Genomic DNA, 16,804 nt, shown 5'->3' on the forward strand with positions numbered 1-16,804 from the left:
TCCATATTTGTAAAATGAGGCCATGATCAAGTAGAGGCCAAGCATTTAACAAAGAGTCTGGAACATAGTGGCATCAGGTGGTTGTATAATGTGTATTCTGCCTGGGACATGGTGACTGACAACGTGGTGACTGACAGGTTATTGATGGCAGGGAGCTGGGGCCACTGTGCCCATTTCTGGGGATTTGCTGCAGAGTTCGGTTATGCTCCCTGCAGAATAACCCAGCTTAGATTTAGGAGGGTCTATGGAATCATATGGTATGATTCAATTTTTTAAGTTAATTTGTTTTTAAAAATTTTATGTTTTTTAGAGATGGGATCTTGCTGTTTCTCCCAGGCTGGAGTGCCGTAGTACAGTTGTAGCTCACTGTGGCCTTGAATGCCCGGGTTTCCAGCAGTCCTTCTACCTCAGCCTCCTGAGTAGCTGGGACTACAGGCACATGCCACCATGCCTGGCTTCATGATTCTGTTTTATGTGACCAAACTGAGGCCGAGAAAGGAGTGGTACTTGCCTGAGGTCACAGGCAGGTTGTGTAAGGCTGGGCCTAGGATGAGGCAAGTGAGGCATCTAAGTGCAGTGTCTCAGGAGGTGCCCGCTGTGTGCTTGCACATTGTGGAGAATAAGAGGCTTTGTTTTTGAGAGCGGGTCAGCTGTGTTGCACAGGTTGGAGGGCAGTGGCGCGATCTGGGCTTACTGCAGCCTCAACCTGCTGGCTCAGGTGATCCTCCCATATAACTGACTACCTCAACCCTCCCATATAACTAACTACAGGCACACGCCGCTACGCCTGGCTAATTTTTGTAATTGTTTTTTGTAGAGAAGGGGTTTTGCCATGTTGCCTAGGCTGGTGTTGAACTCCTGGTCTCAAACTCCTGGGTCAACCTGCCTTGACCTCCCGAAGTGTTGGGATGACAGGCGTGAGCTACCACACCTGGCAGTGAGTGCCTTCTTAAGGGCTCCTTGCTGGCCTCACCTGATCCTAGTCCTGGCTGAGTCCCAGATCTAGAACTGGAACCCTAGTCTCCTGGCCTTGTGAACTGTTCTGGACCCCTGCGAGATACTTTCTAGAGTCTCACAGAGGCCCCCTATTCCCCTTTAAAAGGAGCCTCTGTGAAGTAGGTCACCCAGCGCTTTTTGCTCCGTGTTTCTGCTCTCTAGCTGTTGTCTGTGTCCTGGAGAAAGCCAGGCCCACTTACCCCCACCTCTCCCCACCTCCTGCCCCCTCCCCCTGCCAGCTGCGCCTCCATGTAAGTACTTTGAGCCCCTTAACACCCCAAGGCGTGTTGGTGGCCAGCTTTTGTCTTGATGACAAGCCCCAGCAAGTCTACAGGGACTGGCTGCTTTCATGTGGGCCCTCAGTGAAGCCTCTTTGGTCTCAGCAGGCCCTGTGTTGTGCCCACCAGGCCTCTAGGAGATTAGGGGGCTTCTGTGGCTCCAGATGGCTCAAAGCTTTTCCCTTCCTCTGTGTTATCCCTAGCCCACCTGGCTTCCGTCCTCACTGGCCACGGGGTTGGGGGATTTTCACTCTCTCCAAGGCTCTGGCATCTTCCAGAGTGGACTAGTCGTGGGGTGTCCATCTGAGCCTTTCTCCCTGTCACCACTGCTGGACCTGCCTGCTGGGCCTTAGGTGACTTCTTGAGAGGTGGCCAAAGCTGCTAATCCCTGGAAGGGGCTCCTAGGATTTCCCTGTGGCTGGCAGGACCCTTGGCCACCCATGTGGTGTGACATGAGGAGCCTGGAAAGCCAGCCCAATCTCCATTCTTAAGCCCCACATATAAACATACCATGTTTTTTTTTTAAACTGCAGCTCTCAGAGCCTGCAATTCTACCATTGTCACATTGCCTTGTGCTCTCCTTGGCATCCTCTAAGAAGGCAAATACCTTTTCAGCTGGGTGCTTTTAAGCATTTGCTGTCAAGAAGCAAGCCCTGGCCAGCCTGGCCCTTTTCCAGTGTTCTGTGTGACCGTGGCCAAGTTGCTTCTCCTCTCTGGGTCTTGTCTTTGTAAGACCCTTTTCAGCTCTAGCACTTTGAGGCTCCAGCATGGATTCTCACACCCTCCACACCGTTGCCAGTCACCTTTCTTCCTCCTCTGCAGGGTGGGGCACAGGGAAGGGCCTGGGAGCTGAGCTGGGTGGGGCCAGGGGCCAAAAGCCAGCATCATAGACACTTTTCCCACCAGCTGGGCATACCAGTCCTTCCTTTTCTTCTCAGGACAGGTGGGGAAACTGAGGTCTGAGGGGGAAGGGCCAGGGCTGGAACTGGGACCCAGTTATCCTTATTGCCAGTGAGCGCTCCTCCTGCTGTTGGCTGCTACCTCTCTTGAGAGGGTCAGAAGACCCACTGGCATGAGGGTCAGGGACATACTTTTTCCTTTCCCATGGAAGGCTCCTCCAGGCAGGGCTTGGGTGAGACAAGCGAGGTGCCGGTGGTCCCCTGGGCATGGGGCAGAATTGGAGGAGGACATCCTCTTTCTGAGGTTAAGGAGGTAGGGGCTGGAGGCCTTGACAAGGGAGGTGGCATGAAGGGGCGTGGAGGTTTCTAGGAACGTGGTTGGTGGCGCAGGGTGCTCTAGGGCCACCTCCCTCCCTTCTGCCTTCCCTTTCTCCTGGGGAGGGGACTGGGCCAACAGTAATGCCATTTTTCCTGGCGCTGGGATTAGGTGCGGCCGTGTTAAGGAGAGGACGTTCGAGAGGACGTGGCGAAGTGAAGAGGAACCGCATGCCACTGCCTGGAACTCTGGTGGGTCTGGGTCTGGTTCTCTCCCTGGCTCCTGTCCCCTCTGACCACTGTCCCTGGCCCCCTGCCCTGTCCCGTCCTTCCAGGTCCACCTGAGTGTGTGTGTGTGTTTGTGTGTGTGTGTTATGTGTGTGGTATGTGTGTGTCCCCCAGGAGCGGCCTGGGGTACAGGTTGGCCCTTGAGCCTGGCACTGGGTCCTACCTTCATTCCAGATCAGAAGCAGCTCCCGGAACTGCCCCAGGGAGAGGTCCAGGCTGACCTGGCAGATTCCTGATGGAGGAGAAGGAGGAGGAGGCTGAGGGATGGGAAGGAAGGGCTCAGTTTCTCTTGTGGCTTCTCTAGACAGCTGGGCACGTCCACAAATCCACCTGAAGCCAGCAGGTCCAAGAGTTAAAGATTTACTTCAGGGCCACAGGGGAAGCTGGAATGGTGAGATCCCGGGGCTCTCTGATGTGTTTGTGGCTTTGGTCCTGTCTAGACTGTGAGAGCCATGGCTTGTCAAAGCCAGAGGGGCCCCTAGAGAATTTCCATGTTCTTAACTTGGCTTTTGATGGGGGCCAGTCACAACCACTCTGAATTTGTGTGTCTGGGGAGAGAATCTGCTGATAGCCATCATTAGATTCTCAAAGGGTTCTGTAACCCCCAGAAAGTCACAGACGTCTCCTCTAGTCCATACCCCTCACTGCAGTTGCCGAAACTGAGGCTCAGAGAAGGGAAGGGACTTGCCCAGAGACTCACAGGCAGCAATGGAGGCTGTGGCACCCCCCGCCTCTGTCTTCCTGGCCACATTCTGCCTGACCTCACAGGCTGGGGGAGCTTGGCTCATTCAGGGGACAATGACCTCTCATCCCCTGAGTGTTCACGGCCTCAGGAAGGACTGGGAGGCTGTTGTGGTTTCCAGGCCCGCATGGATTTTGGCTTCTGCATCCATGAGATGGAGGCCCCTGAGTCTGCCTGTGCCTTGGAATCTCTCAGGGTGTATTTGAGGCCTGGAGTTGGGCATGAGGAGGGTGGGGGCTGGTGGTGACCCACATTTCCCAGCTCCTCTGCAGGGGAGGCAGATAGGGGAGAAGCTCAGGGTGTGATAAAATTGTTTTCACTTCACTGGGCATAAATGACAAATAAGTGAAGTGAGGGTTGAGAAGGGCTTGGTAAAGCGCCTGGCATGTGCCAGGCCGTGAGGTGAGGTGCTCGCCATTGTCCTTTTCGGTGCCCTGCTAGCTGAGATCTCCTGCTTCTGACCCTTGCTCTTGTCTCTTCCTTAGCATGAGGCCTCTGCCTGGGGCAGGAGGTGCCCCCCCGCCGCCTTTTTTTTTTTGAAATGGAGTTTCGCTCAGGCTAGAGTGCAATGGCGCCATCTCGGCTCGCTGCAATCTCCACCTCCTGGGTTCAAGCGATTTCCTGCCTCAGCCTCTGGAGTTGCTGGGATTACAGGCATGTGCCACACATCTGGCTAATTTTGTATTTTTAGTAGAGACGGGGTTTCACGGTGTTAGCCAAGATGGTCTCAATCTCCGGACCTTGTGATCCGCCCTCCTCAGCCTCCCAAAGTGCTGGGATTACAGGCAGGGGCCACCGCGCCCAGCCACCCTCCCCCTTTCTTGTATTGGGGTACCTGATGGAGGCGTGAGGACCCTGTGGCTGAAGTCCTGCCTTGCTGGATCCCATGGTGCACCTCTCTGCAGTGCAGGCTTTCCCAGGAGGCTGAAGCTCAGCTAGAGAAGTGGGGTCAGCAGCCCTGGGGCTGGTCGCCTGCAGGAAGCCTTTCTCCTGGGCTGCAGACCTGGCTTGGGAATGGTGTGGAAAGTAGGACTGCAGAGGGGTCATGAACAGGGGCTCTGGGGTGGGCTGGGAGGGGCATCCTAGCTCCACCTCTGCCCAGCTGTGTGACTTCGAGCAGTTACTTACCCTCTCTGAACCTCCATTTCCTTGTCTGTAAAGTGCTCATAGCAGTGACACCTCTTTCAGGATGTTAGGATTGAGCATGCTGGAGCAGGGAAGGCTCTTGGCACAGCCCCAGATGTTCGCAGGAGCTTAATGTTGGCCACCAGTGAGGGAGGTTATGATATGTGTTTGGATATGCTGCTTTGTTCCTTTTGAGTGTCTGTGATCTGAGCCTAAGAAAAAAATAGTTCTGGATGGATTTGACTCTGTCATAGGCAGATTTGGGGATAGGGTGGGCAGAGAGCCCCGTTTTGAGAAGCTTTGTGGCTATTGCATAACATTCTGTGTGAGGGACCTGACAACCTTGGTGTGCGTGAAGAGCCTCAGTAGGACTGTCAGGACTGTCCTGTCCTTGGGAGGGGAGGGTGGCAGGTGACCTGCTGTGTTTCCCACATGGCCCCGCCCCCGGGCTGTCTGGTATGTTTGCTCGGTAAGCCCTTTTTTTCAGAGCTGGTACAAAGGTAAACTTGCAACTCAAGCCCTGTTGGAAGAAGGACACATTCTCAACAAGTGAGGTCTAAGTTCCTGAGGTTTTCTGTTGGGCCTTCCCTGCCAGGTAACCCAGAACAGATTCACAAGTTGAGAACCAGGGAGTGAAACAGTAGTGCTTAATGCTTTGTTTCCTTGTTGATTGATGGGTATCTGTGGGCTACTTCCAAGAAAGATCACTAGAGGCTGCTTGTGATACTAAAACACATATAAAATGGATGAAAACAAACACAGAAAACTATTCAAAGGGAATGGAGAATGGGATGTGCAGGGCATCTGGCAAGTGTTAGCTGTCTTAGGTGATCACAAAGGGGCTGCGGAGATGGAGGATGAGGGGCCCAGGCTCTGGAGCCCAGCAGCTGTGTGCTGAAGTTCCCATTCGTCCTCTTATTAGCTCTGGGGGCTGAAGCAAGTGACTGGCCTCTCTGGGCCTCAGTTTCTCATCCGTATAATGGGGGGAATCTAGGTCATGGTGCTGTGGTAAGGTTGAAATAATGGCACGTAACACAGACATGGCATGTCTCATAAATGGAAGTTAATGTTATTAATGCATTTAGCTTGGAGATGCTGTGTAGCAGATTCGCAGAGGGGAAGGTAATTGGCAAGGGCACAAGGCTCTTGAGCACCTGCTGTGGGTAGGAGACGGCTTGTGCCTTGCAAAGCTTTCAGTGAAGTTGGGAGCCCCGCATTCTAGTTGCAAGGACAACTGATACCTGGTGTTACATGGTGGGATGTGGAGCAGGGAAGCTCAACCAGGACTTTAGAAATCCAGAGCAGGCTTGTTCACTTCCCTGCTGAGGCTGGCATTGGAGGAGGAGGGACAGGGTTTTCATGGACAAGAAAATGGACCAAGGTAAATGAGAGTGGGGCACACCAGATGGCACAAGGCCAGGAGGTCCTTTCCTCTCTCTGGGTCTCAGTGTCCCCAGGGGCTTACTGCAGGGCAGACTGTGCTCTCTGTGGCCCTGCGACTCTGAGCCAGACCTCCAACAGTCTCTTTCCTGGTGGTGGTGGTCCTGGACTCTGGGGTGACAGGCGGCAGCTTGGCCCCCAGCCAGGCAGCACTGTGGGAGTGATGGGGGATGGGGCATGCAGCAAATTCCAGCAGAGGAAGAGATTTGCTTCTGGTCTCGGCCTCCCGGGGGTGTAATCACGCGGAGAAACTCCCGCACAGCTGGGAAGCAAATGTGGAGGATTTTCCTTGCTGGGCTGGATGTGGTGGGTGGGGCAGGCTGTGGTAGGGTGGCTGGTGGAGCTAGGAAGCTGTGGGGTGTGGCTGGGTAGGGGGTGATGATGTGACTGTGCTGGGGCTATGACCGGCTAGGAGGGGCTGGATCACCTATGGGCAGTGGCCCTGGGTGCATGTGGGGCTACCTGTTCCCAGGCCTGCAGCCACTGCTATGCTCTCCCCTGCTCAAGTCCCTGCCCAAGCCCAGGTACCCATTCACATCCTTCTGAGGCTGCTGGCAGAGCTCTTTCTACACTGACCTCCTCTCAGCCCCCACCCCCTGTGCATGTGGCGCAGATGATGCCGTTTGAGCCTGTCGTGTGCATGTGAGTGTGGTGTGTGTGTTGAGGGAGTGGGGAGAGGTGTGTGGTCCACAGAGGGCATTGTCAAGAGTGACCTAGGCTGGAAATAAAATGTGGGCTGGGTGAGCATTCAGGGCCGTGGGCATCTTACCCCATTCACTGCAGCCATGTCATACCAGAGACATGAAACCTTGGGTTCCAGATACCTCTAGAAACCCTTGAGGTAAGGTCATGGTCGCCACTGCATTTTCAGTGCCTAGTGGCATGCTTGGCACCTAGTGGTGCTCAATAAATACAGGATGAGGAAACAGGTCCTTTGCTTGTTCCGCACTCCCAGAGAGATCTCAGACCTCCTTCCTGGATCCCATTCTCTTGCTCCTTCCCTCTGGCGTCAGCCTGGCCTCCCTTCCTCTCTCTTTCTCAATTGACTACTAATTTGATATGTGGCCTTGGGCCAGTTCCTTCCTGAGCTTCACTTTCCAAATCTGTTACTGAGTAATCATTTTATTAGCTTATATTACCGTGTGCCAGGCACTGAGCTCAGTGTTTTACATGCCTCATCTCTCTTTGTCTTGGCAGCCGCCCTGCAAGATAGATAAGTAGTATAAACCCCATTTTAGAGTTAGTGAAACTGAGGTTCAGAGAGGTTGAGAGATTTGCTCAAAGGTCATGAGGCTGGTAAACAATGGAGCCAACATTCAAGCCCCAGCTGGGTGCAGTGACTCGTACCTGTAATCCCAGCACTTTGGGAAGCCAAGGCAGGAGGATTGCTTGAGCCCAGGAGTTCAAGACCAGCCTAGGCAACATAGGGATACCTTGTCTGTATTAAAAAATTAGCTGGGCATGGTGGCGCAAGCCTGTAGTCCTAGCTGCTTGGGAGGCTGAGGTAGGAGGATCACTTGAGCATGGGAAGTCAAGGCTGCAGTAAGTGTGATGTGCCCCTGCACTCCAGCCTGGGCAACAGAGAAAGACACTGTCTCAAAAAATGAAAATATGCTGGGCACAGTGGCTCATGTCTATAATCCCAGCACTTTGGGAGGCCGAGGCAGGTGGATCACTTGAGGTCAGGAGTTCGAGACCAGCCTGGGCAACTTGGCAAAACTCCGTCTCTGCTAAAAATACAAAAATTAGCTGGGCGTGGTGGCGGACGCCTGTAATCCCAGCTACTCAGGAGGCTGCGGTTCAAAAGTCGCTCGAAGCTTGAACCCAGTAGGAGGAGGCTGGAAGGAGTCTGGGCAACAGAGCAAGACTCTTAAAAAAAGAAAGAGAAGATTCAAAGATTCAAGCTCAGGCAGGCTAACCCCAGTCTGGGCCTTTAACTGTCATGCTAGCTGTCGCCACTAGAGTGAAATAGAAGGGTGTGCACAGCCCTTCTCAGGAGGCCTGCTGGTGCACAGTAGGTACTGTGTACATGTGAGTTGGGTTACTGGGCACAATTCACCGTGAAAGGCATGGCTTGCTCTGTCTCCATACCTGCTCTTACGGAGCTCTTGGGCTCATTCCTGGAGCCCACGCATTCATCACAGGCCCAAGCTGGACCCCCTTCCCTGGTCCCAGTCTCTGGACAGCTTGCTCCTGTAAGAAGGCCCTTGTACCTCTGCCCCTTTTCTCTTATGGGTCCAGGGGAGCGTTTTCAGGTGGGGATGTTAGATAGAGTGACTTCAACTCCAGAGCTGTGGCCACGGTTACCGTGGTATTTCCTGAAAGTGCAGCGTTGCCATGGCATCTCCATGACAACCAGAGCATCTCATTCATTATCCTCAGCACCTTGGCAGGGAAAGCTGGGGCTAGGGCTAGGGGAGTGCAGTGGGAGCCTGGCTGAGGACTGTGGGCCACTGGCCTTTGTGGCTGAGGTTCCCCTCATGCCCCTGCCTACCCCAAGCCAAGGTTCCTCTGAAGGCTGTGGAGTTATCTCCCCCACCCATGGGGTCTGGGTTCACATTTCAGCTCTGCCACTGACTAGATGTGGGGCAAGTGACTTAACCTCTCTGAGCCTTATTTTACTCAACTGTAAATGTGGATAACAATATTAGTTGTAAGGATTACATGAAATGAGGTATAAAAAGGGCTGGCTGGAGTGGTGGCTCACGCCTGTAATCCTAGCACTTTGGGAAGCCGACATGGGTGGATCATCTGAGGTCAGGAGTTCAAGACCAGCCTGGCCAACATGGCAAAACCCCGTATCTACAAAAATACAAAAATTAGCCGGGCATGATGGTGGGTGCCTGTAATCGCAGCTACTCGGGAGGCTGAGGTGGGAGAATTGCTTGAACCTGTGAGGTAGAGGTTGCAGTGAGCCAAGATCGTGTCATTGCACTCCAGTCTGGGTGACAGAGTGAGACTCCGTCTCAAAAAAAAAAAAAAAAGTGCTTAGCACAGTGCCAGGCTCATAGTGTGTGCTGAAGGTATGGCGGCAGTATTCATAATGATGATAATTATAACGTTGTTGGTGTTACTTTTATTGTAGAAACCCTTGGGTTTCATGGAGGAATGAAAGACCAAACTCAAAGTCAGGAAGGAAACCCATTTGAGTCAAGATTTGGTGGTTTCCATGTGACTGTGGCCAGTCACTTCACCTTGAAGTCTTTGTCTTCTTATCTGTAAATTGGAAATAATAACAGCTGCTCATTCATTCATATCCTGAGTATTCAATAAGGACCTGACCCTGGGAAAAGTGGGAGCTTCCACGATGAATCAGACTTGGTTCCTGCCCTTGAGTGGCACCTGGGCATGGGGGGAGGAAGAAGAAAGGACATGTTTTGTGCTGAGGGCTCTGTGCCGGGTGCCGGTGAGGGCCTGTGCAGAGGTCAGTAAGCCCTGGTCTTGCCCCACAGATCTGCAGGCTACAGGTAGAGCCATGTGTAGGAATGCCCCCCGTTTACTCTGCACAGACCACATGCTCAGGTACACCCAGGGCCTGGGCAGGAAGCCAAATGAAGGGAAGAGGTTGGCTGTGAGACTGTACATAGAGATGCTGATGATGTTAACTGCAGGATACACGGCCCATTTGAGGCTGGCACTCTTAAGTGCCTCAGCTGATGGTGGCGGGTGAGGATGTGTGCCCAGTGTCACCAGAACTTGCCCTCTTTAGAGAAAAGTTGGAAGTTCTGACTTTTATGTAAAATCTCCTGATTTAACAATGTTGCTAACAAATCCCAAATTAAAGAAAAATACTGTGCAAGCCAAAGAGCACAGTCTGCATTTTGTTTGGGCTCCACGGTCCTGGTTTTCAGCCTCTGCACTGTGGAGCGGGGATGAGGCGGGAGCCTGAGGAATGAGACTTAGGAGTGGGAGAGGGGGCAGTGGTTGGAGATGACTTCAGAGGGGTCATGACTTTGGAACTGGGATCTTAAAAGATGAGTAAGTGTCCCAAGGGGTCGGGGGAGGCATTCCAGGCAATGGGAATTTCATCAGCAAAAGCCTCGATGCTTGCCCGAGATTGGTGACTGTCTGGGTGAGGCTGGAATTTAGGGGAAACTGCTGGTGATGTCTGCGAGGCCCAGCAGGCCCAGGGTGGTGGGGGTCATTGAGGCCTCAGCCCCAGCTGTCCTTGAGGCCTTGGTGGCTCCGGGGGGATTAGGAGCCCCTCAGTTATTTATCCCTTGAGCCTTGGGAGCTCTGGAGTGCAGGCGGGTGAGGAGGGCCTTGGGTGGAGGGTGGCGGCCTCTGAGTGGGTTGCAGAGGGGCTGTGCTGGAAGTCCTCTTTGCCAGCAGGCTGAGTGGCCAGCACTTTGCTACAAAGCAACTGACTTCCCTCCGCCCACCCCTACCCCAGGGTATTTGGCCTTCTCTGAGAACAGGGGCTACCTTGCTCTCCCTCTGCCCTGTGTTTTGCCATGGCCTTATCTTTAGCTTCCTGGCTTCTATCCAGGCAGCCAGCCAGCTCCCAGTAAGGGCCACAGCCCCCAAAGACAGGGCTGCTTTTCAGGCATGCTGTGAGAGGAGGACAGCAGCCCTGGCTGCCTGGCCCTCTGTGTAATAAGTGTGTTTGGTGCCTGCCTGCCTCAGCGCTTGCTCTCCCTCTGTGAAATGAGTTGCCCTCCCCTGCCTGAGTCCTAGGGCTGTCAGACTCTCAAGAGAGGGATGAGCTTGAAAGCACTTCGTGAGCTAAGCTGTGATCTGCATCGTGAGGGATTGTCGTAAGTATGTTAAATAAGCAACAGGGGTGCGTGATAACAGCAGCTGTGTGCCGGGCATGGTTCTGAGCATCTTATGTATCAACTCATTTAATGTTCACAACCGTGGGAAGTAGGTAGAATTTCCATTTTACATGCTAGGAAACTGAGGCACTGAGAAGTTAAATAACTTGCCCAAGATTACACAGCTACTAGGTGGTGGAGCTTAGTTTTGAACCGAAGCCACTTGGCTCCAGTCTGCACGTGTAACCAGTAGGGTCCATTAGTCTAGGACTTTAGGTCTGTGGATGGGTGACAGGGAGGCTCTGAACTCCTTGAAATTATTATGATATATATTTTTTTGAGACGGAGTCTTGCTCTATTGCACAGGCTGGAGTACAGTGGTGCGATCTCGCCTTACTGCAGCCTCTGCCTCCTGGGTTCAAGTGATTCTCTTGCCTCAGCCTCCCGAGTAGCTGGGATTACAGATGCCTGCCACCATGCCTAGCTAATTTTTATATTTTTGGTGGAGATGGGGTTTCACCATGTTGGTCAGGCTGGTCTTGAACTCCTAACCTGAAGTGATCCGCCCACCTTAGCCTCCCAAAGTGCTGGGATGACAGGTGAGAGCCACCACACCATTATGACATTTTCTAGCATGTGTGTGTGTGTGTATATATGTGTGTGTGTGTGTGTGTGTGTGTATGACTTTATTGTTTAGATTTTTAGTTTTACATTCACAGCAAAATTGAAAGTAAGGTACAGAGAGTTCCCATATGCCCTCTTCCCCTGTACACACACACAGCTTCCCCTATTATCAATATCCCCCACTAAAGTGGTACTTTTTTTTTTTTTGAGATGATGTCTTGCTGTGTTGCTCAGGCTGGAATGCAGTGGCACAATTATGGCCACTGTAGTCTTGACCTCATGGGCCCAAGTGATCCTCCTGCCTCAGCCTCCTGAGTAGCTGGGTCTACAGGCACATTCTCTGACACCTGGCTCATTTTTTTTTTTTTTCTTTGTAGAGATGGGGGTCTTGCTATATTGCCCAGGCTGGTCTTAAACTCCTAGCCTCAAGTGATCCTCCTGCCTCCACCTCCCAGGGTCAGGGGACTACAGGTGTGAGCCACTGTGCCCAACCCAGAGTGGTAAATTTGTTACAACAGATGACCCTGCATTGACACATCATTATCACCCAGAGTCCATAGTTTACTTTCAGGTTCAGCCCTGGTGGTATGCATTCTGTGGGTTTGGACAAATGTATAATGACATGTATCCACCATCGTCGTCTCATACACATAGTTTCACTGCCAAAAAAATTCTCTTTGCTCCGCTGATTCATACTCTCAACGCCCAACCTCTGGCAACCATGTGCATTTTTTAATGTGCATATTTTTTATGTCTGAAAAATGTCAGATTCCCACAGGGGTTCGTGGCTCCCACATTCCTGAGACTCTGAGCTGCATAATTCACACTCTGGAAGGTTGTTAATCTGATAGAGGGTCACTGAGCACCGCACTCAGGCCTGCGAGGAGTGGCTGGTGGCTGCTCTCCCCCGCTTCCGTGGGGTTGGGTGGCCAACGTGGGCGGGGCACCATCAGGGCATCCCCGCCTCCTCCCCACTGTGCTTCTGTCCTGGCCCTAGGCCAAGAGGTGGGGCTGGGCTGCTGCCACAGGCTGTCCTTATCAGTGGTAAATGGGACACCTGGGTACCCTGAGTATAAACAGGACCAGTCACCCCAGCCTTCCTGGCTCTGCCCAGGACACCTGCTCCTTCTTGCCCTGCTCTCAGCTAGAATTGCAGGGAGTCCCTGGAAAGCGCCACACATGCTCTTATCTCCAAGCTGTGGTATGTGCCATTTCCTCTATCCACCCCTGCCCAACCCTTACTTATTCTGGTCAGCTTAGGTATCCTTCCTCCAGGAAGCCTTCCCTGTCCCCTCCTTCTCCCTGCCAGAAGAGTTAAGGACCCCTGAGTTCTTCCGAATACCCCTCCCATCCCCGCCTGTCACACTTATCCCACTGCATTGCAGATGCCCATTTTCTTGGCTGCCTCTGGTTCCTCAGGGTACTGGCACTGAAATGTAGAATATCAGAGGTGAAGGAGCCCCCAGAGATCACCTGTCCCAACCCCCTTCTAACATGCAGGAAGCCCAGAGGGGGTCACACAGTGCATCATGGCAGAGCTGAGACCAGACCTGTTATCCTAGTCACCTCCTCATTTCACAAACAAAAAATGGAAATAAAAATCACCCAGAGATAATCACTGTTAATGTTTCTTTTTCTTTTTTCTTTTTTTGCATTTAGCACCGGTTTCTAGCCTATGCACAAAAATGTTTAACAAAATTGTGACCACACGTACAAACTGTTCTATAAATTTTTTTTTTTTTTTTTTTGAGACGGAGTCTCGCTCTGTCACCCAAGCTGGAGTGCAGTGGCCGGATCTCAGCTCACTGCAAGCTCCGCCTCCCGGGTTCACGCCATTCTCCTGCCTCAGCCTCCTGAGTAGCTGGGACTACAGGCGCCCGCCACCTCACCCAGCTAATTTTTTGTATTTTTTAGTAGAGACGAGGTTTCACCGTGTTAGCCAGGATGGTCTCGATCTCCTGACCTCGTGATCCGCCCGTCTCGGCCTCCCAAAGTGCTGGGATTACAGGCTTGAGCCACTGTGCCCGGCCTATAAATGTTTTTGACTTTGACAATATATATGGTAATTATATTTCTATGTCAGTACATGTCCTTCTTCAACATATTGTAAATGGCTGCCTAGGATTTCATTGTGATGCTTGTATTATAATTTCCCTCTTTTTTTTTTTTTAGATGGGGTCTCGCTCTGTCGCCCAGGCTGGAGTGCAGTGATGTAATCTCGGCTCACTGCACCCTCCGCCTCCCAGGTTCAAGTGATTCCCCTGCCTCAGCCTCCTGAGTAGCTGGGACTATAGGTGTCTGTCACCATGCCTGACTAATTTTTGTATTTTTAGTAGAGATGAGGTTTCACCATTTGCCCAGGCTGGTCTTGAACTCCTGACCTCAAGTGATCCGCCTTCCTCGGCCTCCCAAAATTCTGGGATTACAGGCATGAGCCACCACGCCCGACCCTTGTGTTACAATCTCCCATTGTTTGGGATTTGCTGTTATAAGCAGCACTAGAATTTGTGTTCTTGTGCAGGCATCTTTACACACTTGTGCAGTACTACCTCTAGGATAAATTCCTGGAAGTGCAGCTGTTGGGTCTGAGGCATGCTGTACCCATGCCGAGCACATCGTGTGGTCTTGGGGCTGGAAGGGATTTCAAAGATCTTTAACCCCTAGGCTGGGCTCAAGCCTTGAAGTCCCCCCGGCCTCTTTAGCCCTGGCTCTTACACCTTCCATCTAGACCCGGGCAACTCTCCTGCTAGCTTTGAGCCGCTGTGACTAATAGAAAGTTGCTCCTTGGGGACCAGGTGTGGTGGCTCATGCCTGTAATCCCAGCAGTTTGGTAGGCCAAGGCGGGCGAATCACCTGAGGTCAGGAGTTCGAGACCAGCCTGATCAACATGGAGAAACCCCATCTCTACTAAAAATAAAACATTAGCTGAGCGAGGTGGTGCATGCTTGTAATCCCAGCTACTCAGGAGGCTGTGGCAGGAGAATCACTTGAACCCAGGAGGTGGAGGTTGTGGCAAGCCGAGATCACACCATTGTCCAGTCTGGGCAACAAGAGTGAACTCTGCCTAAAAAAAAAAAAAAGAAAAGAAAAGAAAGTTGCTCCTTAGGTTGCTGGGAAATCTCACTTTTTGTGACTTCATTACTATTTAAGGGAGACTGGAAGGCTGTGCTTGGGGTTGCTGTTTGGGATGAGAGAATTGGGGCCTTTGTGTCGTGTATGTGGGTCTTCATTAACTCTTTCCAGTGAGATGAGTCCAGGAGGCATGGCCTGGGTGCGGGGGGTTCAGGCTGAGAGGGAGGCTGGAACTGAGAGTTTTGGCTGCCTGGGTGGACAGAAGGTCCAGGGCAGGGGAGGCCTCCCCTCTGTATCCTGTGGCAGTATAGCAATCCTCAGGAAGGCTGTTTGGTCACCTGTTGTCCTAGGCTGTTGTGTGCACCTGTGGGTATGTACCCTGAGGATGAGAGATGCCTGGTTACATGAGGGGCAAATATGACAGCTGTCATGTTTCTTGTGTCAAGCTCCTCAGACACATTTGCTTAACGCTCAGCTACAGCCATGAGCTGCGGGGGTGCTGGTGTTACAGATGAGCTCACTGATGCTCAGACGGTGTAATGGTCACCTGGGGCCTTCTCACACTGATAAGTCACACATGCCCCGCAGCCCGCTAATGAATCCTGGCTTGGCTTCGTTCTGAGCCTTCATTCCTCGGATGGAGACTCAGTCTTTCCATCTATCAGATGGGGCTGCTGGGCTCATTCAAAGAGAGCAACAGGTTAGGAAGGGAATGGAATATGGCGAGGATGTGGTATTCAGTCGTGATTTAGAATTCTACCTCTAGTTCCCAGGCTGTGCAAATGTTTATCATCTCTCTCTCCCCATCCTTCCTGCTCTTGGATTTTCCTTGTCCTAGTCTTGGACTCTGATAATGATCAAAAATAGCAACTCCCATTTGTGGATACCATATGCTAGGTACTGCTCTAAGTCATTTACAAACGTTGTTGGACTTAATCCTCCAACCCCTCGTGAGATGGGTTCATATTATTTATTGTCTGCCCCATTTTACAAGTGGGGAAACGGGGGCTCAGAGATATTAAAGAGCTTGCTGCGAATCATGCAACCTTGGTTTAGCAGCCATACTTGCACTTGGGCACTGTTAGGTCAGCTCCCGTGTGTCCACAGTTAGCTGAACCCTGAAGCCCACACTCTGACGCTCCTGTTCTCTCCACTCTCCACAGCCTTAGTCCCGTGGGCCTCACGGAGTGAGCGGCATGCGGCACCCCCAGGCCTGCCCAGTGTCCTCTGGCCTGCTGCCCTGCACCCCCAGAAGGCCCTGACGCCCTGGGGCACTTCTGCTCTGCACAGGACCACGCGGGGGTTTGCCATGGTGACATAAAGGGGCGCGGAGGAAGGAAGGAGCGTGACCAGCCTGTGGACTGCGCCCCTGGCTGGGAGGAAGGACCGGGGGCCCAGATCCTCCACTCCCAGTGCCCCACAAGGGCCTTGCTTCCTAAGTCTCTGTGAATTTGTTGGTCAGTGGACGATTCTTGTGTCTCCTCCTGTGTGGGGCCTTGGGGTAGCCAGGGCAGGCCGGGCCTCCGGTGGCCAAGGTCTCGGAGGCCAGGATGCCTGCCCTGGCATGCCTCCGGAGGCTGTGTCGGCACGTGTCCCCGCAGGCTGTCCTTTTCCTGCTGTTCGTCTTCTGCCTGTTTAGCGTTTTCATCTCGGCCTACTACCTATATGGCTGGAAGCGAGGCCTGGAGCCCTCGGCGGATGCCCCGGAGCCTGACTGTGGGGACCCGCCGCCCGTGGCCCCCAGTCGCCTGCTGCCGCTCAAGCCTGTGCAGGCAGCCACCCCTTCCCGCACGGACCCATTGGTGCTGGTCTTTGTGGAGAGCCTCTACTCGCAACTGGGCCAGGAGGTGGTGGCCATCCTGGAGTCCAGCCGCTTCAAATACCGCACAGAGATTGCGCCGGGCAAGGGTGACATGCCCACGCTCACTGACAAGGGCCGTGGCCGCTTTGCCCTCATCATCTATGAGAACATCCTCAAGTATGTCAACCTGGACGCCTGGAACCGGGAGCTGCTGGACAAGTACTGTGTGGCCTACGGCGTGGGCATCATTGGCTTCTTCAAGGTACACAAGAAGCAGGGTCCTTGAGCAGTTCGGAGCCCCCTCTCCAGACTCACAGCTCAGTGCCTGACTTCTCATCTGTGAAGTGGGTGTAATGGTAGCACCCGCCTCCCGGGGTTGTTGGGAGGGTTAAATGAGTGAGTATAGGTAAAGCACTGGGAGCCTGTGGTGCCCACTGCCTGGCAAGTGCTTTGTAAGTATTAGGGGA

The 16,804-nt window shown here is 52.9% G+C and overlaps 1 protein-coding gene across 2 annotated transcripts in view; it reads left to right on the forward strand.

Annotated features, from left to right (window-relative positions):
- Positions 1-16,804, forward strand: part of NDST1 (N-deacetylase and N-sulfotransferase 1) — a 72,222-nt gene that overhangs the window by 20,050 nt on the left and 35,368 nt on the right. The window contains exons 2-3 of one of the 2 annotated variants that reach the window (XM_025387862.1): positions 2,661-2,740; positions 15,700-16,599. In XM_025387862.1, coding sequence (XP_025243647.1) covers positions 16,087-16,599 — 513 coding nt within the window. In that variant the 5' untranslated portion in view covers positions 2,661-2,740; positions 15,700-16,086. The remainder of the gene's footprint in view (positions 1-2,660; positions 2,741-15,699; positions 16,600-16,804) is intronic. The other variant, XM_025387863.1, reaches the window with a different exon arrangement.

Source organism: Theropithecus gelada, chromosome 6 (genome assembly GCF_003255815.1).
Source record: "Theropithecus gelada isolate Dixy chromosome 6, Tgel_1.0, whole genome shotgun sequence".
NCBI lineage: Eukaryota > Metazoa > Chordata > Mammalia > Primates > Cercopithecidae > Theropithecus > Theropithecus gelada.